Below are 25,119 nucleotides of genomic sequence, written 5' to 3' on the forward strand. Positions count from 1 at the left end.
ATAGTGATGTTCTAGCGAAGATCGACTTAGAAACTAGAATATTGTTTTCTCTGTTTTTCAGACTTTCATTTTCAGGAGATTCATGTGCGGTCATTGAGCGCGCTTACACGTTAATGTGTGCAGCGAGTTTCTGTCGATGATATGTGAGTAAATATTATTTTAGTTCTCCATTTCTTTTGTGATCGAGTTTTACCTAAGCCAAACCACACAGTGTCTTTTTGACCAAATATATGCTTCTTCTTGAAGATGTATAAATCTGTTTTACAAGGTAGGTTTTAGCATTGGATTTGTTACCTTTCTCTTTGGTTTCTAAACTGTTCATTCTCAACGGATGTTTCAGATCTTTCTGTTTATTATTTTTTTCAGAATATTTCGGATTTTGTTTGGATGGAGTTCCTCACACCTTATCCTAGAGTTTTTTTTATAAATTAAGACTGGAATTCAATAACACAATCATAACCAAAAGAAAAAAAAAACATAAATTAGCCAATCAAAATTTCAATAATATATTTCTGAAAAGAAATTTTAGTGTTCGAATGTTTTTTTTACCACTTAATATGTCAATAAAATTTCCTGATCACAGTAATTTGATGATAAAAACTCCAAAATTTTAAGATTTTACTGTGTATTTTTTTCTTTTAAAAAAAAAATTAAACAAGAAACATAGGTACTACAAGCAAAAGGGAAAGTAGACATTCCATGTGAGTTTTCCAATATCTGAATCTTGGGAAAGCTTGATCCCTTGTCTTGAGAACATGTATCCATCCACACTTTCCTTTCCTTGAGTAATATTGGCCTCCACTCAATGATTGAACTTCTGCAGGCCTGGATTATGACTTTAGTTGTTTGTTTTTCTGACTGAACCCTCTTTTTGCTTTTCCATAGATACAACGTTCACATAAGGTCCTCTTGAGCTAATGTGTGGGTCTTCTTGTCAAAGGTTTATAGAATTTGTTAACTGTAGCTGTCACTTATGCTTCCCTTTTCTATTTCAAAATAGTTTTGCAATCAAGAACCTATAGGCCATTGATCTTAGTTCCCTTTAGACTCACTAAGGATCCATTCATGACCTTTAATGCTTCTATAATTAAGCAGAAGTAAAACTCTAAAATTATCTTCGAGTGACCTTAGAGACAGGGAAAATGTGCTTTGAAGAACCCGGTGCCCTTTATAACAAAGCCTGCTCAAAACAAAAGAGCTGTTGCCTCCTGTTTCAGGGAAAGAAAAAAAAAAAAAGAGCCATTGCCACGATTTGAAGCAGCAGGGTGAATAAAGAGTCATTGCCTTGAACGGACTACACAATATGGCATATTAGAAACAACAAGGATTTCAATAAACTGACCTAATCCATTTTGTATATGGAACAACCAAATCCACAACATCATGGCTTCATGAGTAGAGAAGGGAACATCACAATATATTTGAGGCATTAGTCTCTTTCTTTTAAGGTTAAGTTGCATCATTACTCTTTGGTGAGAGATGGACAGATCATAGGAACCTCAAACCGATTGGAGTCCTTCAATCGAGGGACACTTCCAATTCTCATGGCCAAACAATCTCTAACCAGTGACCCATGTCATCAATGGATCTTTTTCTCTAAGGTTCCAAAATGGTTTTTGAGCTCTTTTCAGGAAACAATCAAAGCCATTGGCCCATCACCTTCTTTTCTATCTAAATACTCAGTTAAATTTAATCCCTAAACTTCTCCGGGTACCTCTTATTTCATTGGTGTTAAAAATATAATGCCCCATCGGCTGACACCAAGAAGACTTCCTAAATAAAGTTTATGGAATCAATTCAGAGAGAAAATTACAAGCATTAATGGATAAAATTTAATTATGCAGCATCAAGTAAGTGTTTGCTGCTGCATGGTCATTTTACCTGATATTATGCTAGAACCATTATATGTCACATAGTATGCAGATTTGCTTTTGCAGGTTAGCAGGGTGTTAGGAACTCATACAATTGTGCAGCTTCTCTTTATTTTATTTGGGACTACATTATCAACCACATTGTTGTTCGAGGCACTTCACTAATTAAAGTTGGCTGTCGACCATGGCGATAGCCATATCCATGTTGTCTATCCAACTGCTATTTTCCATCATTGCCTCAACCTGCAAGTAAAAAGATAGCTATTACAATTTTTTTTCCCGCTAATATGATAGCTAGTCAATGTAACATTAGCTTCCTCACTGGAAAATCATCATTAGTATCAGGATTTTATCCCCCTGTTCATCTAGAATCAGAACAATGAAGCAAAAGCAGAAGCATAATCTCATACAATTCCCCTTACTTCCCAAACAAGAGTGCATAAGTAAGCATTCATTGGAACCACTCCACATATTGGAAAATCAGGTAGTGTTCTTCCTATATTTACATATTCGTCTATTTTTCTGAAATTATGTTTTTAGGAGTTTCTTAGTAACTGATACTACAGCATGTGCCAACTGATTTCAATTTCATGTATGGAGAAGTCTATAATTTCCACTGAACTATATGTCAATTCGATACACTTGAGGATCAAGTAGTAGTTAGTTATAGAATGCTTTGAGCTTCTGCTCAGAAACCCTCCGGGTCCACGAATTCCAGAAAAGTGCAGCCTTAAGAGTCAGTTAACACTTTGAGGATCAGGTAGTTAGTACTCCTCTTCAAGCTTGAGAAGCTGATCAAATGTAGTGGAGGGCTTCGTTGGATGCATGTTTCCGTACAAAGTTGAGAATTGGGTGGTTTCTAGTTCTCATCCCCTTCCTCATTTACAATCACCACTAATATCAATGTGATTGTCAGGCGTTTTGACAGTGATGGAGAAAAGAGAACTGTTTTCATTCTATAATTAATGTAGAGTTCTTTCTTTTTTCTTTTTCTTCTTTTGCACACCCATTTATGAAGGAGTTGGCTGTAAAATGTTATATTTGAGCCCTGATATCTATGAAAGCAGGAGCATGATTTAGGTGGGTACAGAAGAACTTATCTGAACTTGAAGGAACCATGTACAAGCATTTTTCAGGGTAGAACTATTTTAGGTATCTTCCCTTTTTGAGTTTTTCATCTAGGGAACCGTTATTACCAAACGTGCCTAACTTAGAGCAGGAAAGAAACTTTGTGAATGGCTTGAACACAAAGATCAGATACCTCAAAGCATATGACCATGTAAAGATGAGGACAGGATAGAGAAAATCTCCATAAAGGTTGGGAATTATGCGTGCTTGAGTTATGAAAAAGAGGAATTGTCTTTATTACTCCAAAAACTTGGGGAATCAGATGCCTTTGTTAATCCTCCTTGTGAACGGTCTACCCCTATTAATGAGCCCATTAATAGTGCTTTGCTTGCCGGATTGCCGTTCAATCCTCCTTGCACGTTACGTTAGGCTTAAGCATGTGAGCCTATGCATCTGGATGTGCGTATGCGCATACCTATGAGATTCTTTGTGTGCACGCATGTTTTGTACCATGTGTTCATGTCATATTGCTGTCAGCTCATGGGAGTTTCATACTTTATGTTTGCCATGTCTTCTTGCTTTTGCCTGCCTACTCGCCAACAATGATTGTGTGCTAAGAAGGATGGTAACCATGCCCCTTCACGATCGTGGATTGCCGACCACCCATCAACATCCAAGGTATGTTTAGTCCCTTACCACCTTTGTGTACTTGTCCGCCTTGTCTTTTGCTCTTTAGTGTGTTGCCCCACACACCGTGTCACTAACTCATGTAAGTCCCATCTCGCATGTTTCAAGATCGAGATCTCCTAACAAACCTCCTTCCCTTGAGCTTGTCGATGCCTTCATTGGATCTATCCTTAACTAGCACTCATATCTAGTCTTCAAATTGTCAGTGTCACATCTCTATCCCAAGAAAGCTCTCTGTCATCTTCGCCTTTCCATTTTACCAAGTAATCAGTCCGTTGACAATTGTTTAATGGCCAAGGATTTTCTCAATCTTCCTCTCAAACCACTTTTTAATCATAGTATAGTTGGAACTCACCTTACTTGTTTTGATCCTGGTCAACTTTCAACTTGTTGGGAAGTTTCAGATGATAAGCCACATAGTGCACTTGTTTGATCACTTCAAAGGGTCTGTCATACCTCAACACTAAGGCTTTTGTGCACTTTGTGCACGCTTGTCGCATAGTTTATTCCACATATGCAATCTCACCTAAACTGTGCTTCTACCTTGAAGTCCAAGGTCGTCTTCCCTTGTTTGAGTATTTCATTCAATTTTACATGCAGCTTTCTCCAAGTTGTCTCAAGTTAAGCCCATTTTCTACTTGTCACCAACGAAATGATAAGCAGTTGCACACCTTCTTCCTCGTGTGTGTCCTTTTGTTACCTCTTAAGGACATAGTATGTTGTTCGGTCACTAACTTTGAAAGAAGAGGAAGGGAAATTGTCCCACATCACTTAAGTTTAAGTTTGACCTCTACTATAAAAGGGAGGTCTCTTGCTTCATGTCATCATCCCACTTGAACGGTTTGAAACCAATCAAAGAACACACTCTTCAGGCTGGCATTTTGGTTGATTTGGCCTGGGTTTGATATACTCGGACTCTTTTCTATTAGTTTTAGCTCTTTGAAAGTGCTTAAGGTTAGGATAACTACCTTTTAGCCAGTTTAAATTATTTTATGAAAAATTAGGTTTAATTATTTTAGAGAGCCGCGTTAAACCAGCATCAAGCATCAAGGTGTCATGGTAACTTCGGCCTAGGCCAACCAAGTAAGTGGCCTTACTATTGGCTTGGTTGGAAGACTTGTCTTATGTATTGATGACACGTGTCCAGTGACCACTGCACATGTCATGTATGTTGATATGATGTATGTTAATGCTATAATATATTATGATGATTTGATATGCTATGATGTTATGATGATGTGATGCACTATGATACCATGATACGTTATGATGATGTAACATGCTATGATACCATGATACGTATGATGATGTGATATAGTATAATGATATCTTGTGTTACGATGATATGCATGTATGAGATGCCATATTGCATTATGAAAATGAAAAGTTTTTTTTTTTTTTTTTTATACACAACCCCTAAGTATGTTAGGAAGATGAATATATGAAAGTTTATGCATGCATGTTAGTTAGGGTAATATGTGAAAGACATTTGGGGTTGTGTCGCATGAATGATTTAAGATTAAATATAGGGACCAAATTCATATCCCTTTTATGATGAGTATGGACGCGTACACTATGATGATAATGACTATCATGCTTTGCATGATCTACGAGGTTGATGTACCTCTGGATGGCCGGTTACAACCAACTAGCTTGACCATGCAGGCTCAGGGGTGTGTGAGCCTGCCTGGTGGCCCACGCTTGCACCCGTGGGTCTGTGTAGGGAAGTACCACACATCTAATTTGTTTGGATCGGAGGCTACCTCTAAATGATAGGTTCCTAATTATAGTTGAACGTGTTTTCACTTCCTGACCACAATATTCAAGGCATGTGCTACTCTCATAAAGGCAAGGTACTTCATTACGGTTGATGGTGACATCGCAACTAAAGACCATTGGATTATTTTTTCACGAGGCTAGTGGGTGATTTGCTATGGAGAGGAACCTAGTGCATAGAGTAGGCTAGTCCAAAACCTCCGTGTAAATCTAGCACCACAATCACTAAGAATATCCTCCTTGTCGAGTTGTTTGAAGTATTTAACAAACAACTCATCTGCCACATCCGCAAGACATGCACGTGGTGCTGCCAGAAGTATTGTGTACTTGACAAGTGGAAATTATCTTAGATGAATATTTTAGCCAAACAAGTGAACTCACTCTTTGAGATCTGATTTTGTCAAGTGAGGCTTCAAGTTGATTCTCCAGGTGCACCATATCATTTACATTGAGCTTTTTGAAATCTGGTTCTTCAACATGACTGGAAATGAGGACACGTCAGTCAAGCTAGAGCAATTGTGATACCTAAAAACGACCAGTTCAAATATAGAAAGAAAATTGCCTTTGAATAGTTTGTAGGAGCTTTCCAAATGACACCATGAGTGTATCTTCAGATTCTTCATGCTCCTGCATAAAACTCAGCAGAAATAAGATTAGAGGTTCATATTTGTAAGAAAAAGGTTAAAAAAGTTGCTCACTGACCTTTGTATCAACCTCATTTTGACTTTGACTTTGACTTTGACTTCTCCCTTCAAAGTGGCTTTGGTAGCGCTTAATAATATTCAATAAGCTGCATCGCAATTATGGAAGTGCATAAAAGAGTTGGTTCCAAGAAAATGATGCACGTAACTACCGTTATAAGTGTTATCCTCATTTCTTTAATACAGAAATACATCTATATCCACTGGCCATAAGAACATACAATTGGTTTATCAATCATATCCGTTATATAAGCTTCAAACTTGGAAAAAGAAAATCCCTGGCTTCAAACTTGGAAAAAGAAAATCCCTTGAACACCAGGGGAGAATCTTTATGGTATCCTAAATAAATATTAGTAAGAAGAAGGAGAATCTTCAACTCTATCCTTTATAGATGTCATGGGTATACAGAAAGGGCGACCAAAGGAAAAGCAAGAATCCCTTACTCATATAACACAGACAGATATAAGATGATAAGGCAAGTACAGGAATGTTCTTATAACCTCAATCATAGCATAACAACCACAATTCTACACCGAACATAAGCTACACAAAACTAGCATCGAAACCAGAGAAACAGATTGAACAAACTAATATCTCACAAATAATGATGAGGATTATGGGGACAACTCAAAAGAAGATTAAAATTTTTAACATTCATAGAGATGGTTTGGGGCGGAGAAAGGACACATTATATGAAAAAAGAACGTCAAGAGAATCCCTCGGAAGAATTTGAGGAAACACGGTCCCTTCTTCAAAACGCATGTTGATAAAGGAGAAGAGAAAGGAGACAGTGCTGCATCTATAACTCCTATTTAGTAGAAATGTGGCACTTAAAACCCAAGGAGAATGAACAGGGACATGGGAACGGTAAGATAGAATTCACAAAGGGGTTGATCACCCACTTACCAATCTTCCCAATAATAAACACTCAGTCCCTCCCTAATAGAGGAAGAGAAACCTTGGACACTCAGCTTTCTAAAGAGTTTTATTAGGCCCTTTGGCGTCATCATCTGTCACTCACTTGGACTCACTTGAAAGGGTGTGGGCCTTTTTATTAGGCCCTTTGGCGTCATCATCTGTCACTCACTTGGACTCACTTGAAAGGGTGTGGGCCTTTTTATTAGGCCCTTTGGCGTCATCATCTGTCACTCACTTAAGACTCACTTGAAAGGGTGTGGGCCATGCATGCTCACAATAACTTTGTGTCACAAAGCATTGCACTCTATTTAGAATCATCGCAACCATTTAGCCAACAGGGTCTTGTTATATAATCTCAAGCTCTCAATCCCGAGGCCTCCTTACTCCACATGCATAACCATCACCTTTTCCACTTAACTAGATTGGACCATCTCCTCATCTACCCTTTTCCACATAGAAGTTTCTTATCATTCACCCTTTTCCACAAAGAAGTTTCTTATCACTCTCTTAATATTCTTACTCCGTAAAACCCACAATCTAAAAAGAGATGAGATAAATGGGTATCTCACTCAACATTGATAGGGTAAAGAGTAAGCCTTCCTTTAGGGGAAAAAAGAAAAAAAAACATTTCTCATGTAAGGCAAACCATTTCCAAATTCCACTTGGCTCCTCGAGTATCACTGAACAGAATATAGGAGGGAAACTGACCCACCTCACACGCAACCAAAGAAGCCCCAGAACATACTTAAAATTAATGGGGGCAGAAGTTTCATATTTGGTGTTAGTTGTCCTTTTAAGCTATGACCCACCTTACACTCGACCAAAGACGTCCCAAAACATAGCTTAGAAGGACAACAATTAAAAGCCAACAATTAAAGGCCAAATATGAAACTTCTACCCCCATTAACCTTAAGCCTAGAGATTGCTTCAAAGGAAAAAGAACGATGAAGGTTCCTAGAGGAATTTTCCAATCTTGAATAGAAGAAGAGATGAGGCAAGTGAACTAACTCTTTTCTCACCTTGAATCCCTTCTCCTCTCAAAGCGACACTAACCTACTACTACAAACATCCACCATTAGGTAAAAAGAAAAAGGGCAAAAGGGCTCCCTTGCTTAAGCCCCATTAGAAGCAAAAATCTTACACAGGCTTTTAGTTGAGAATAGATGGAGAAATTTGTAGACCTAATGCAATCTCAAATGGAAGATCCATTTTCGTCCAAACCATTCTTCCCGAAGATTTTGTCAACAAGATCATGAGTTTTGTCAAAATCAACCTTGAAAATGTGAGATCCCGCATCGGTTGGAGAGAGGAACAAAACATTCTTCATAAGGGTATGGAAACTTTTTCCCAACAGATGCGTTTTAAAATCTTGAGGCTTTCGGCGGTACGCAATGGCTAAAACGGAAAATATCTGCTAGAAGTGGCCTCGGGCCGTTACAAATGTATCAAAACTAGACACCGAGCATTGTGCCAACGAGAACACAGACCCCCAAAGGGGATGAATTGTGAGATCCCACATCGGTTGGAAAAGGGAACGAAACATTCCTTATAAGGGCATGAAAACCCCTCCCTAATAGATGCGTTTTAAAACCTTGAAGCTAATGGCGATACGTAACGGGTCAAAGCAGACAATATCTACTAGCGGTGGCTTTGAGCCGTTACAAACGATATCATAGCCAGAAACCGGGAAGTGTGCTAGCGATAACGCTGGCCCCCAAGGGGGGGTGGATTATGAGATCCCACATCGATTGGAGAGGGGAATGCAGCATTCCTTATAAAGGTGTGGAAACCATTCCCCAACAGACGCGTTTTAAAACTATGAGACTGATGGCGATACGTAACAGGCAAAAGCAGACAATGTCTTCTAGCAGTGTGCCAGCGAGGACGCTGGCCCCCAAGTGGGGTGGATTGTGAGATCCCACATCAGTTGGAGAGGGGAACGGAGCATTCCTTATAAGGGTGGGAAAACCTCTCCCTAACAGACGCGTTTTAGAATCGTGAGACTGACAGCGATACATAACAGGCCAAAGTGGACAATATTTGCTAACGGTAGCTTCAGGCTGGTACTGAAAATCACTTCGAAGTTTCACTCCACATTGTCATAATCTTTTGTCAAAATTAATCTTGAAAATCACCCCATTCTTTCTTTGCTTATAATCGTAGATGGTCCCATTAGCTTGTCTAAAATTTTCCTTCCAACAATGAGGCCCATGAAAACTAGAAATGGTGCTAGGGAGAGCTTTCTTCAACTATCTGCCAAGATTTTAGTATATAAATAATGTTATATAAGCTTGTGACCAGGCACACATTGGTCTCACACGTACCTTCATGATCATACACGTACTGATCATAGATCCTCGTTAAGAGTTTACTAAAAGTATTTACTTGGTCTAGAGACGACTAGTGGCGTAAAGATTGGAGAAAGAAGGAATAATACTCCTTACTTCTCAATATCCTTATCCATCTTCATGGTCACTCTATAAACTCCTCTTGCCATGTTATGGACGTAGGAGGAATTTTCATCTCTTTTGTTTCCATGGCCATTGATAAACTTCTTTCCTCCTCCAATGAGCATTCAAAGTGCATTCAAAGTTGGGGAAGGAAGAATTTTTACTAAGACAATACAAATACATAGAGATTATTTTCCTGGTCTTTGTTGAAGGGATTACTTTGTGAATGTTGTAAAGACCACAAATGCTCTCGATCTTTGCTATCCAAGCCAATTGTCTTTCTAAGATACATTTTTCTCACTCAAATGATTTTCTCCTAGGTAAGAGTCATTCCAAGTATGCCCCACCCTTGTTTATCATGTGTTGAATGCCCAATTGCTATGTTCATTTTGCATCTTATTTTTTCATTTGCGTGCTATTATATGACCCTAATGCTCATTACCTAACACCTATCATTCCAAGTATGCCCCACCCTTGTTTATCATGTGTTGAATGCCCAATTGCTATGTTCATTTTGCATCTTATTTTTTCATTTGCGTGCTATTATATGACCCTAATGCTCATTACCTAACACCTATCATACGAGTGCCCTATAACGCATAATATGTTTCTACATCATGCCCATACTAACAACTACCAACCTATCTACCTGCTTCAATTCTGCCACATTACCACAGGAACGCACACTTTTTTTTACTTTTATGACTATTGTTGCTAGTAGTTTGGTAGGCTTGTTAATTCCCTTGCTAGTAAGTCTGTTGGGGTATTTGCCTCTCCTACATTCAATTATAGTCTCAGATATGTGTGACAACGATTAGGAAATATGCAAAAAATAGGAATGCCACTTTGAATAATATAAGGAGCACAAAGAAAATACATGTTACCAGGCTTCCTCATGGAAATACTACAGTTGTCATCAGATTTGCATTTGATACCAATGGTCGATGTCAAGTTGATAATATAACAAAATTTCATTTTTTATTGTATATATGAAAGTGATTTCTCAAAGATGATATATCTTAGATTTATTGAAGGAGACAAGAAATTTAGTTCTTTATCCTCAACCTGACCAAATTTATTTCCATGGTTTAGACCCATGGATCCCAATTTTGTTCTACACCAAAGCAAAGAGATTATTCGATAAAGGCATGTATCAAAGAGTGTTAGACACATGTTGGACAAGGATACGTTTGAACACGTCACATGGCGAATTTTGATATCCTTTTTTATTTATTAAACTTTGGACACGTGATGGACCCGTCATTCTGTAAGTAGTTGGCAATAGAATGACAATGTTACTAGAGGCCGACGAAGTCCATCGAAGTAAGTAGAGGGAGGGAGATTGAATAAAAATGGGGAGAAGGGAAAGAATACTTGGGGAAAGGCTTAGGTTAACTTCCTTTTTTGGGGTTAAACATGCAAACACTTATATAAATTGCCATGTCATCATGTCTTGTGTCATATCATATACATGTTTGTGTTTCTAAATTTGAAAAGTCATATCATATCCGTGTTTGTGTTTCTAAATTTGAAAAGTACGGTCGTAGACAATTATGAAAAAAAATATTGTCACTTCTAAACTTGAGAAGTACTTAGAGAATAGACAATTATTAGAAAAACTGACTGATAGATGCTTAATTATGTCAACCATATTAAGAAAGAATAAGTTGTAACTCCCATGTTGCGGACAAGGGCAGTGGCGATACATAAATGTTGCTAGTCAACCATGTCAAGGGTCGAGAGAAGTTTTACCATGGCAATCAAGGAGGATGGTGTAACATAACACACAGGGGCAAGATACCAAGCTAAAGTGCAAATAAGTGTAGAAGCCCAATGGTGCTACAGACAAGCTTACCTATCATATCTGAAGGGTTGTTGAAAGAGAACTCGGTGACCTATTTCATTCGACGTTTCGGGGCGGGGGGTCTACCCAATTCGACGACTTTTGGGTAACTAGAAGGGAAATCCTTCATTCTTGACCTTGTTTGTGTTTGAAGGTGAGGAGAATTAACCGTGAGCCTTTCCCAGATTACAATCATGGAGAGCATTGCCTGACCTATTTAAGACCAATGGGTTTTGAGCTTTGTGGAAGTGATGTGAGCTCCCAGTTTTATTCTTGGATGCCCCATCAAACTTCTTTAATTCATATCGCAATTTTTGGTACTCGGTTCCTCCGTAAGGAGTTTGTGAGATCTTACATTGGTTAGAGTGCGGAACGAAATATTCCTTATAAGGGTTAAATCTCTCCTTGGTATTACGCGTTTTAAAACCTTGAGGGGAAGCCGGAAGCCATGATATCATGTGAGCTCTTTTCCTTCCATGCCTCTAACATCGTGAGCATGCGCTAGCTGAAGGCAGGCCCAAAGGTACGTATGCACCCGCCTGATGAGTTCATGCGTGCGTATGTGGACCGTGTGTAGAGAAGTACTTGATTTTCAGTACTCTCGAGTCCTGTCATTGCACAATCATCAGGACAATAGATGGGAGGAATAAGGAAAAGGCAAAAAGTTCAAAGGCCAAGCATATGCACGCATGAACTCTACATTTCACCAGATAATCCAAAGGTCGAGCATCAACTTCCAAAAGCAATTCCTTTAAAAGCACGAAAGTCATAAACGAGGTGAATATGGAACCGCGAGAGAAAGAAAGTCGTTGGGCGTCGGATCAAGAAGACGATATCCACGAGACTTAGGAGGAATAAGGTAAAGGCAAAAAGTTATACCACTTGATAACTAAACTCATACCTATAATGTTGAACTCTACGTTTTGCCAGTTTATTCCAAGGTCAAGCATCAACTTGAAAAGCAATTCCTTTAAAAGCACGAAAATTATAAACGACATAGATAGGGAACTGCAAGAGAGGGAAGTCGTTGGGAGTCAGGACAAGAAGACGATATCCACGAGTGAACATTCGGACTCGAGTACAACCCACGACCCGTTCTCAACCCGTTCAGTCCAACTCAATAGCTCACAACCCCACAACCTGCGACCTGTACCGAATGCACAGTCCAACCCACAAGTACGCTCCAAACCGCGTTGGCCCAATTGCACCTCAACCCAACCCGCTAATTGGAGTTCATTAGAACCATACAACCTGCTTTCCTTCCCTTCCTTTGTTTCGTTTCCCTTCCTTTCTTTCTTCTTCTCCTACTTCTTCTTCCTTTATTTCTTGATATTTTTATCCAAATTGGTGTTCGACTAAAGATATAGAATGATGATATGTATATGTAGAAACAAGGAGAGAAATGAGTTGGTAGGATGGAAATGGAAGGTTTGAGAGATTATTTATAAAAGGAAATGATAAGGATTATGGTGTTCCAAATGTTCCAACTGGACTTATTAATACGATCCAAAGCTAAGAAGATTCAACAAGCATTTATTGTTGGAAAACTCAGAGGAAAACATCCGCTAGTGGTGGGTTTGGGCATTTACAAATGGTATTAGAGCCAGACACAGGGCGGTGTGCGAGCGAGAATGTTGGGCCCCCAAGGGGGTAGATTGTGAGACCCCACATTGATTGGAGGGGAAAAAAACATTCTTTATAAGCTTGTGGAAACCTCTCCCTAGTAGATGCGTTTTGGAACCTTAAGGGGAAGCTCGGAAGGGAAAGTCCAAAGAGGACAATATCTACTAGTGGTGGGTTTGGGCTGTTACAAATGATATCAGAGTCAAACACCTGGCGGTGTGCCAGCGAGGATGTTAGGCTCCGGGGGGGAGGTGGATTGTGAGATCCTCATTGGTTTGGGGAATGAAAAATTCCTTATAAGGGTGTAGAAACCTCTACCTAGTAGACACATTTTGGAACATTGAAGGGAAGCCTGAAAGGGAAAGCCCAAAGAAGACTATCTACTAGTGGGCTTGAGCTGTTACAAATAGTATTAGAGCCAGACACCGGGCAGTGTGCCAGCAAGGACGTTGGGCTCCCAAGGGGGGTGGATTGTGAGATCCTGGAGAGGGTAACGAAACATTTTTTTTATAAGGGTGGGGAAACCTCTACCTAGAAGACGTGTTTTGAAACCTTGAGGGAAAGCCCAAAAGGTAAAACCCAAAGAGGACAATATCTACTAGTGGTGGGCTTGGGCTGTTACAAATGGTATCAGAACTAGGCATCTGGCAGTGTGCTGGCGAGGACGTTGGGCTCCCAAGGGGGTGGATTGTGAGACCCCACATTGATTGGAGGGGAACGAAACATTCTTTATAAGCTTGTGGAAACCTTTTCCTAGTAGACGAGTTTTAGAACCTTGAGGGGAAGCTCGGAAGGGAAAGCCCAAAGAGGACAATATCTACTAGTGGTGGGTTTGGGCTGTTACAAATGGTATCAGAGCCAGACACTGGGCGGTGTACCAGCGAGGATGTTAAGCTCCCGAGGGGGGGGTGGATTGTGATATCCCACATTGGTTTGGGGAACAAAAATTTTCTTATAAGGGTATGGGCTCCTACCTAGTAGACACGTTTTGAAACCTTGAGGGGAAGCCTGAAAGGGAAAGCCCAAAGAAGACAATATTTGCTAGTGGTGGGCTTGAGCTGTTACAAATAGTATTAGAGCCAGACATCGGGCGGTGTGCCAGCAAGGACGTTGGGCTCCCAAGGGGGGTGGATTGTGAGATGCTGGAGAGGGGAACGAAACATTTTTTATAAGGGTGTGGAAACCTCTACCTAGAAGACGTGTTTTGAAACCTTGAGGGAAAGCCCAAAAGGTAAAGCCCAAAAGGTAAAGCCCAAAGAGGACAATATCTACTAGTGGTGGGCTTGGGCTGTTATAAATGGTATTAGAACTAGGCATCTGGCAATGTGCTAGCGAGGACGTTGGGCCCCCAAGGGGGTGGATTGTGAGACCCCACATTGATGCGAGGGGAACGAAACATTCTTTATAAGCTTGTGGAAACCTCTCTCTATTAGACGTGTTTTAGAACCTTGAGGGAAGCTCGGAAGGAAAAGCCCAAAGAGGACAATATCTACTAGTGGTGGGCTTGGGCTGTTACAAATGGTATTAAAGCCAGACACCGGGCGGTGTGCCATCGAGGATGTTAGGCTCCCAAGGGGGGGTGGATTGTGAGATCCCACATGGGTTTGGGGAACGAAACATTCCTTATAAAGGTGTGGAAACCTCTACCGAGTAGACACGTTTTGGAACCTTGAGGGGAAGCCCGAAAGGGAAAGCCCAAAGAAGACAATATCTACTAGTGGTGGGCTTGAGCTGTTACAAATAGTATTAGAGCCAGACACCGGGCAGTGTGCCAGCAAGGACGTTGGGCTCCCAAGGGGGGTGGATTGTGAGATCCTGGAGAGGGCAACGAAATATTTTTTTTATAAGGGTGGGGAAACCTCTACCTAGAAGACGTGTTTTGAAACCTTGAGGGAATGCCCAAAAGGTAAAACCCAAAGAGGACAATATCTACTAGTGGTGGGCTTGGGCTGTTATAAATGGTATTAGAACTAGGCATCTGGCAATGTGCTAGCGAGGACGTTGGGCCCCCAAGGGGGTGGATTGTGAGACCCCACATTGATGCGAGGGGAACGAAACATTCTTTATAAGCTTGTGGAAACCTCTCTCTAGTAGACGTGTTTTAGAACCTTGAGGGAAGCTCGGAAGGAAAAGCCCAAAGAGGACAATATCTACTAGTGGTGGGCTTGGGGTGTTACAAATGGTATCAAAGCCAGACACCGGGCGGTGTGCCAGCGAGGATGTTAGGCTCCCAAGAGGGGGTGGATTGTGAGATCCCACATGGGTTTGGGGAACGAAACATTCCTTATAAAGGTGTGGAAACCTCTACCGAGTAGACACGTTTTGGAACCTTGAGGGGAAGCCCGAAAGGGAAAGCCCAAAGAAGACAATATCTACTAGTGGTGGGCTTGAGCTGTTACAAATAGTATTAGAGCCAGACACCGGGTGGTGTGCCAGCGAGGATGTCGGGCTCCCAAGGGGGGTGGATTGTGAGATCCTGGAGAGAGGAAACGAAACATTTTTTATAAGGGTGTGGAAACCTCTACCTAGAAGACGCGTTCTGGAATCTTGAGGGAAAGCCCAAAAGGTAAAGCCCAAAGAGGACAATATCTGCTAGTGGTGGGCTTGGACTGTTACAAATGGTATCAGAACTAGGCATCGGGCGGTGTGCTAGCGAGGACGTTGGGCTCCCAAGGGGGGTGGGTTGTGAGATCCCACATTAGTTGGAGAGGGAAATGAAACATTCCTTATAACGGTGTGAAAATCTCTACCTAGTAGACGCATTTTTGACCTAGAGGGGAAGTCCAAAGAGGACAATATCTGCTAATGGTGGGATTGGGCTGTTACAATGTCCCTCTCGCATATTCAATTTCTTCCTCGCTCCTTTGCTTCATTTTCCTTTCTCTTTCTCTTTCTCTTTTCCTTACTTCATAGGGCGACTCTCGTTATTCATTGGCTTGTTGTCTTTTTGAGATTATAACCTCGAGGTTTCATTGTGAGATTTGACAAGTAGCTCGGGAGCTATGTCTATAAATGTTAAAGATGTAAGCTCGCCGAATTTGGTTTCGAATGAACACTAGACGAATGCTCCATGTTGGCATGTCCCCTTATATTAGGAGACATGTGCCAAATCATGTCCCCTCCATCATCCATGTCGAGCTTTAGGCCAGTGTGCAGTGGCACAGGCATGGACACAGAAGGGTTCATGCATCAAAAAGTACCGAGATGGATGGAGATATCTAAATATGAAGTTGACTCACGAGTTAGTTCTTGATAAGAAGGCTCGAGTGAACTGCATGGGTATAAGACATCTTAATACTTAGGATGATATTACAAAGCATTAGTGGGGCTCAAAAGTTTCGATTGAGATGGTATTTGCCCGAGTTGTCCCGATAAGTGCTCAAATCACCCGACAAGCACCGATAAAGTGTTATAAGCCCGCTTTTATCCAACGGAGGGATTGTGCTCATCTCGGTGAACTCCTGAATCGATGTAGTTGCATGAAAGCTGTGGCATTGAGAACTAAAATGATGACTTAAAATCGTTAAGGAAGGAAAATGTACATACACACAACATAAGGAGGAAAGAATTACATCGAAAGATCTTATAAAGCCATAAAGATGAGTGAAAAAAGTATAGTACGACATAGATTAAAGTTTTTTTTGACGGAGCTGAAGTTTGGTGCTCAGTATTTAGTTAAAATGTTTCGTGATTGTCAATCTACCATCAAAGAATAACATTAGAAAAGGTTTAACATTGAAACAGAGGAATCGAACTTCGTAACTTCAGTACATTACATACAGTCAATGTTGTAAGGAAGCGTATAGTTTTTTCCTATTCTATTTTTATCTCACCTTTATGAGCTTAGATTAGAATTAGATTAGTTTCCTTCTGTGTTGTTCATTGTGTATCATACCTTGCAGCTTATGAAATGTGTACATGTTTTCAGTCAAGACCCTCATGTAACATAATACGTCAAGGTATAAATTTAAATTTTCAGGACGTGCATTTATTCAGCATTAAGAGTTTTAAGTATGAGTATAGTTTTAGCCTTAAAAGTGAGATTACTTACCGAGTATATTTTTATACTTACCTATGCTATTTTTCTTCTTCTTTTCAGTTGGTACATAAACTTATGAGACGTGGAGAGGACATTCAGGCTAGTGGGGCGCTATGGACATGGTCTTGCTTAGTGTGTGTTAGGAGCTTTCAGTTTTTGGTTTCTGCTCATGTTTTATTTATTTATTTATTTATTTATTTATTTATTTATTTTATTTTATTTATGAAGGGTTGAGTTAACCTTGAAAAGGGTCCGATATATAAAATCAGATTGTTACATAAGGTCTTGGCAGGGTTAGGTTTTTCTTCGTATATTTTTCTTAGTTTTGATTTTAAGTTAATTAATAGCACAATCGGACTCCAATAGTTCATTGTTGGTCATGTTTTTTGAGCATGTTATGTTGAAGCATAAACATATGTATAAAGTGACTCACTTAGGAGACGTCTCCTAAAGGTGGTTGAAAGTGTGTTCTCTCTCTAAAACCTCCCATTCAAATTCAGTTGAAACTTGGTGTTAATGCCTTGGAGCCCAGTAGCGTTGTCACTACCTCCATTAACACTCTCTCTACTTCCAATCTTATACTTCAGCTAGGCTTTCCTTCCATACTTCTTGTGAGGTATGTTACCTTATGCATCGCTCTCCTAACTAACATCTCTCTTGACCTTTGGCTTGACCAATGGGTGACACACAGTCAGTATCACTTGTTTGCTTTGTGGGGGTCATAGACCGTTCTCATCCATTGTACAGACAGATCTTCCAAGAAATAATATACTATTAACCAATTATTGGAATGAATGTGATGGTTGCTACAATATATAAGGATTTTAGGTTGATTAGTGTATCCATTGCCTACAAAAGATCCATCTTTAAAACTCCAGTAAAAGAATGAAAAAGGTGCTTTCTATGTTCCTCGAATCAAAGGGCTTTTGTTGAATAAAATTGGAAGGAAAAAGAGGCTTTGGGTTTTAAACCGAGAACATTGGTGGAAAGTTGCTTGCGGTCAACTAACTTTTTGATTTTCATATATTTTGGACCAAGGTGTAAAATCTTAATGCAACTACGTAAATTAAACAGAATGGAGAAATTTTATTCGAGGGAGAGAATTTTTCCTAGTGAATATTTGTGTTGTGTTCTTTAATGAGGGAGGGAGGTAAGAGGGGAGGCACCGATGGCTCTAGAATAAGTAGTAAAAATGTTCGTATAGGTTGGATTGAGTTTAAAAAGACTCTAACGTATTGGAATACCCCAATTTTTGCTTTTTAATTTAATACCTTTGGAATGAAACCCTTAATTTTACAAGATTAAGAACTAAATTGAAGTTTTTCTAAAAGATTAGGGATTACTGTGTAATTTTAATAAGAATGTTTGTAATGTCCAAACTCAAATTCAGAATCTAGATTTGGTCCTTGACATTGGTGATGGGTGGTGATCTCCGATATCTATCACAAAACTTCTAGATTTCACTCATTTGAACTTGATATCGGTTGATTCATATACTCGTTCTAACTCGATTGTCAAAATAGGAAAAGTTGGCATCAAGAACATGACTCTCTAAGATTTCTCCTTCTAAATTGTTGCAAGGGTTCTCTTTAAAGGTTTCCGTTCCACATTTGGGATGTATATTCAATTTCCAGTCGTGATTTTCCTATGTTTTTCTTGTTTCCTTTCTCTTATTATCCACTTATTGTCCACTTATTGTCCTGCTTATGTCCAAACATCTAGCACAAGTCCCTTTGTTTAAGCATCGCTTCGAATTACAGTTCAACCGTTCTAAAGATATTTTAGTATATCATTTCATCCGGTAGTTTAATCAATATTTTCCACTTTCAACTTTGTTTTTGGAGGCAATTCATGGTCCCATATCACTTGATCTGTCCTATAGTATTTCATCATTTTAAAAGAAAAAAGTAAAGTGTTAGAGAGATTAGGATAACGAAAAATTAAAGGATTTTTTTCATCTAATATACTAGATCAAATGATTAGTCTTTCTCAAATTCAATTGAGATCAACTAATCTCGAGACAACTATAAGATCCTATAATCCTATAACATTTGGGTGTTATTTATAGGATTTTAATATAACGTCCATATTAGATAATAAATTTATTTCTAAGCAGTAATAGGCATCAAAGTGTATGATAAATTTGAGTGTTTTTGGGGAAAGCTAATCATAGGCAATATTCATAAAAAATAAAAATAAAAATGAAAAATAAAAAGGTAGGGCCCATTGCTAAGTTCGGGTGAAGAGACTTTAGTGGTAGGGCACATTAATGAATTTTTTTTATATTATTCTTTTGTATTTAAGAGTCCATTCTTGAAGGTAGTTGAGGAAATCTTAAATCTATACACTAGCTATAGGAATACGCGTACATACGCATGGTGAAAATTTTAATAATCCAAGTTTTTGGATGAGATTGATTACCTATCATAAAAGAAATTTTCATGATTATGAACAAACTTTTAAAGCCATAATTCTAAAAAATATTTTCGATAAGGACAAACACAAATACAAGTTTTCAATCAGGATAGAGACAAGCACAAACACAAACAGGCACAAATCCCCGTAAATAAGAGAATAGCTATATATACCTACAAAATATGAAAAATTGGGAGGCATAAATTTTTTTGAATTCATATGTAATGATGTTTTATTAGTCAACCACATCCTCATTCGATAATTTATCCATAAAACATACAAAAATTAAAAACAACTCAGAGTAACTTTCACACTATATGTTATGTTCTCTCAGACAAGATTAAAAAAAAAACACAAAAAACAATTATATGTATTTGCTCCACTCGAAAACTAAAATTAAAATCTTAAGTAAAATCTTCTAGTAATAGGTAGCTAATAATTATTGAAAATAACTTATAACTATTGGTTTATAATTGACTTAATTTCCCTCGCTTTCAAATCAAATAAACTTTCAAAAACTAGTATATTTATTAATCATGGATTTGATTTCGAAACGAGTTAGATCAATCATCTTTATTCATGAAAAAATTCCCTCGGTTAGACATGCATATACACAGTATGGACATGTAGAATGAGTAGACATGCATATACACATGTAGAATGTAGAATGAGTAGGTGTGATCTAAATCATCAGTCAAAAACATATCATTTTTCTTCAAGAACCAGAAAGAGGAAATAGAAAGAGATGTAGGGCCTTACGGTTTTCTATTTTCTTTCATTTTCTTTTTATGACATCATAAAAAGAGTTTGACTTTTCCTATATTTTCCTTCCTAAAATTTCAAAACCCGCTTATAACTTTAGTGAAACTCCAAATTGACTTCAAATACTGGAAAATTCTTGTTAGATGTACTTCATTTATTTTCTTTTCTAAACATGAAATAATAATCTAATAAATTATAAATAAATAAAAGTTTGAAAAGTTAATTATCTTAGGAATCTAATTGAATGAATTAGATTTCAAGAAGTATTTTAATTAACTTTATCCAACTCATAATAATTCTAGACAAAATTATCTAACCTTCCTATGCTCTTGTGAATTTGAAAACGAGGAAGAAAATCAAATCCCCATCTTTGAAATATTTAGTTATTTAATTTTGTATATATGATTGTTCCTATTCATTTTAATGGTTTCTATCTCAAAATTTAGTTATGAGTTGATACTTTTTATATAAAATGCAAGACGAAATAGTGATATATTTCAAGAGATTAAAGAAGGTAGCTACCTAGTTCTAATGATTCAAAATAATGCTCAAGTAATTCATACTTAAAAACATGTGGGATATTCTCACTCTAAAAAAAGTTTCCAAAACTTCCTAGCTGAACTAAGAACAAACAAGCAACATTTCAGCAACTTATTAGGGGCTTGAGTTTGAACAGAGGAAATGGAATGAAGGGAGAGAGTGAAGGAACTAGAGAGAAGCGTAAACAAATAGGGACCGTTTCATCATTGAATGCAGCACAGAAATCGAGTAACAATATCATGATGGATAACTCAATCTTTCTTTAAAAGAGAAAACAAAAGGAAATGGTTCTTATGCATTTCGCATCAAGTAAGTAGTAAGTTTACAAAATTCAAAATTCTATTAAAAATATATCTAGATAATTTTTTTTTTTTTTAAATGTATTCTCACAATTGAGCATGTACTTTAGACAAATAATAATAAGATGTCTGGTCTTTAGTTTTTTGTTTTTTATTTCAAAAATTAAACACACTAACATTATTTTCATAGATTCTTTATTTTTATTTTTTTAATTTACTTTATAGAAATTATTTCAAAATTCAAGCAATTTAAATCTTTCCTTAAAATAGAACAAAAACTATAATAAAAAAAATTGCAAGTAAAAGCAAAAATTCAAAAAAAATATGAAAAGAAACTTAAATGTTAGTTTTATTTTTGTAAAAAAGAAAAATTAGACTCTCAATTGATGGTTATTTACAAACTCATAATTGATGTCTATGGTTGGTTTATGATAAACTTAGTAGTTTATAAATAATATAAAAACTTGAAATTTCTACTAATTTCTCATAAAATTTCTCTTACCCAACTTTTTTCCACTAAATTTTCATCAATTCACCAAAATACTACGTTTACTAACTTATTTATAAACTAATTCTATTTTTTAAAGAGATTAAAATTTAGAAAGTATAAATTAAAATTTGAAGTATTAGAGACTAAAAAGACTTTTAGGCACAATCATTTGAAAACAGTATTTCCAAAGTCAACAAAAATAACAATTTATACAAAAACATAATTGTTTTTGTTTCCTTTCAAGTGGTATTCACATTTGTTCTTTTTGTGATCATTTTAGGAAAAACGTTCTTTTTGTAATCATTTCAGGAAACAAGACAACAACATTATTTTTTTTTTAATAAATTATCGAATCACGAATTTTGAAAACTATTTTAAAAATAAATTCGAGATTCGAAAACTGAAATGCTATCCTTTTCCAAAATTGCTTACCAAATAGCCTTATATACATAAGAGTAACTCCATAATCATATAAAAGCAATATAATAGAACCTATATGTAAATAATTTGGTGACAAATTCGGATAACAAGATAGCAAACTTTTTAATGATTGTCAAAATAATAATAATAATAATAATAATAAATACTATTCTCAATTACTTGAAATTAATAATATACCATTCTCAATTAATTAAATAAGCTATGTAGAAAACGCCGATTTTTTTTATTTCCACAAAAAATAAACATAATCTCTATTAAGTTAGTCTTTGAATATCTCAATTACTTGTATCTACGTTTCTCAGTATATTTAAGAATCTCATTAATTTTTTTTTTTTCTCTTATTTTCTCATCTATAATCCTCTTCACCTGACTCTACATAAATACTTTGATGTTGACACCTAACAAACATATCAAAAACATCATTACAATATTTTTTTTAAGACTAACGGAATTATTTGGTACAGTGACGGTTTTAGTCTCAGTTTTGTAATTACATGGCTTTAAAATATTTTTTGTGTAAATAATTACAAATTTAGTCATATACAAGGCAGAAAACACGTAAATGAAGCAGGAAACCATGGACGGACGAGAGAGAAACATGGAGGAAAAAAACAGTGAGCGAACAAAGTATCGGAAAACTGAGAACCAACGATCTTCCGAGAAAGTCTCTTAAGATCACACAGGATTGCATTTTCTCAGTCCGTAACAGGAACGAAACGTTCCGAAGACAAGAAACATTCAACAAGAAATCAGACGGAACGCTAAACTCCATCGATTTTCATGTAGAAAGTATCTCTCAGAGATCAAACAACAAACGAAGAGTAGCATAATCTTCGTTGATATCAGAAATCAGAGCTCGCGTTAGAAAACGCGATTCCTAACACTAAGACTATCACCGAGTTCGCGAGAAAATGAAGCAGTACGTAGAAAGATCAAACAGAAACAAAAAGCAATAGCAACGAACACAATCAGAGATTGAAGAATCGAAGCAAACAAGAAAAACAACGAAGGATCAAAAAAAAAAAAAAAAAAAAAAAAAAAAACTCGTACCTGTCGCCGCTGCAAAACTCATAGAGACGGCCGCGGTTGGTGAAGACGACGAGTCCGACCTCAACGTCGCAGAGAACAGAGAGTTCTCGAGCCTTCTTGATTAATCCAGATCTTCTCTTGCAGAAAGTCACATGGCGATTACACATATCTTCGATCCGCTTCAACTCGATCTTCTTCCGTCCCATTTCTCTCGTGTCTCAACAGTCAACCCTAATTCCTCTTACTCTCTTCTCTCCACTCTCCTTTTATCTTCCTCCCAAACCATTCACAAAACGAAGCCCCCTCTTTTTGGTCGGTTTTTCTTTTAATTTATATATATATACTTTTATTTTCTTTTTCCGCTTCCCGTATTCAGTAAGCCTAATACCAGTGAAGGGCGGAAAAATTAAAAATAAATAAATAAAAACGAAAAATAAAATTAAGAAGCGGAGCGTTTTGGTGACGACACGTGTCGCGTTTTGGTGAAGTCTGTCAGAGTAGTTGTGGCTGCGAAGCCCTCACGTACTGTGCGCCTATTTTCAATTTAAAATTCATAAAAGAAACAGTAAATTGTACGACGCAATTCTTACCGCACGTTTTGGAGGCGTTTTGTTGGATGCTTTTTTTACTTTTGGGTGAAAATTGCAATTTACAAATGACCAGCGTTTATCCAAAAGAGAGAAAAATGAACGTTGTGGGCCCCAGAGGGCCCCATCCATGTCACATTGTGCGGTTGAGCTAACTCCAAACAACTGGCTAACCACACTTGGCCAGATGTCACAGCTCATATAACACCTAGTTTCTTTTTAAATAAAATAATTATTATTTTCATACCATAACCTTAAAAATAGCTAAAACCATCACATATGCTTAAAAAAAATATATTTAATTATATTTTCTCCTCAAATATTAATATTATATTTAAATGTATGATCTCTGTTGTCCATGTGTACCTTCATACTCAACTATTTATTCATAGTAACTCAAAAGTTAAGCGTGTTTTGCTTGGAGCAATTCTATGAATGGTTTAGGATGCATGTGAGTGAAGATAAAGCGTACTGGAATCACTCGTGGTTGGTTTATGAGGATAATCTCCCTCTTATGAGCACGAGAATGTGGGACCATTTGGTGTTGAATTTAGATTCCAAATCGTCTCTCATCACTCATTAGTCTTCCACCCTTTTAAAAGGAAATTTGCGAAGTACGTGCCTACGCCCTTTATCCCTTATCTTATTTAATGGCCACTGAACTCCCAGTTCGTCACGATTTATATTCAATGACTAAACACGATTTATATTCATGTTATTTTCTTTTTAGGATTCATAATATTACATTTTACATTAAAATTATATCCTAATGTTGAGTTACTATATTATATATATATACACATAAATTGATGGAAGCATATTCATATAGTTTAATAAAATTGAGGTAAGTTTTAAAATGTAAGAATTAAATTTATAATATAATTATATATTTACTTTGTTAAAAATGGAAATGACCGGCTTTTATCCAGAAGGGATAAAAGGGACGAATACGGAGCCCTAGTGCTCTGCCGTGGCTTTCGTCTGTAAACCTACGTGTCACTTCCTCAGCCAAGAAAAAATAACAGAGCAATTTTGCACTTTAACTGTCTTGTATACAAAAATGAAAAATGTAAAATTTTGCCCTACATTTTCTTATATTTTATGCTAATTTGTTGTGCATGTCTTTTTAGTTTGTTAGTTTAATAATATGAACACTATATTCATATTAACTATTATATTATTATTTACTGCTAAGATTAAGATTATACATATTTAGATTAAAAACTTGTTCATACTGATTTAATTATTTAGTCACCCAATTGATTTTTAAGTATTAAAATTAGCTTATCATAAATTTAGATGGAATAATACTTTGTTGGGGTGTATGGTTAGGAATCATGACTCTCTACAATGGTATGATATTGTCTACTTTGAGTATAAGCTCTCGTGGCTTTTGCTCTGGCTATGGGCTTCTCCAAAAGGCTTCATACCAATGGAGATGACCCTTTGTTTGACACTTTAGTCACTTTTGACTACACCATTGAGGCTCACAATTCTTTGTTCGATATTTGAGGATTCTATTGACATGACTAAGTTTAGGGCATGACTCTAATACCATGACGACTGTCCACAATGGTATG

The 25,119-nt window shown here is 37.3% G+C and overlaps 1 protein-coding gene and 1 long non-coding RNA gene across 5 annotated transcripts; one reads left to right on the forward strand and one right to left on the reverse strand.

Moving 5' to 3' along the window:
• Positions 1-1,796: 1,796 nt before the first annotated feature.
• Positions 1,797-23,274, reverse strand: LOC111778541 (MADS-box protein EJ2). Its single transcript, XM_087118988.1, has 5 exons — positions 22,974-23,274; positions 6,105-6,192; positions 5,965-6,029; positions 5,784-5,883; positions 1,797-2,114 (listed from the first exon to the last, which is right to left on the reverse strand). Exons 1-5 carry the CDS (start codon positions 23,156-23,158, stop codon positions 2,037-2,039), a joined length of 516 nt encoding a protein of 171 aa, XP_086975114.1. The 5' UTR covers positions 23,159-23,274; the 3' UTR covers positions 1,797-2,036.
• LOC111778542 (uncharacterized) lies at positions 1,979-17,439 on the forward strand. 4 transcript variants are annotated; one of them, XR_015413257.1, is made up of 4 exons: positions 1,979-2,120; positions 2,211-3,617; positions 16,840-16,896; positions 17,037-17,439. It is a non-coding gene; the product is annotated as an uncharacterized LOC111778542 (long non-coding RNA). The 4 variants fall into 4 exon arrangements; XR_015413259.1 differs by having other exon boundaries at positions 2,211-2,355; XR_015413258.1 differs by lacking the exon at positions 16,840-16,896.
• Positions 23,275-25,119: the final 1,845 nt, after the last annotated feature.

This window comes from Cucurbita pepo, chromosome 17 (genome assembly GCF_057944985.1).
Source record: "Cucurbita pepo subsp. pepo isolate OVF chromosome 17, ASM5794498v1, whole genome shotgun sequence".
Lineage (NCBI taxonomy): Eukaryota > Viridiplantae > Streptophyta > Magnoliopsida > Cucurbitales > Cucurbitaceae > Cucurbita > Cucurbita pepo.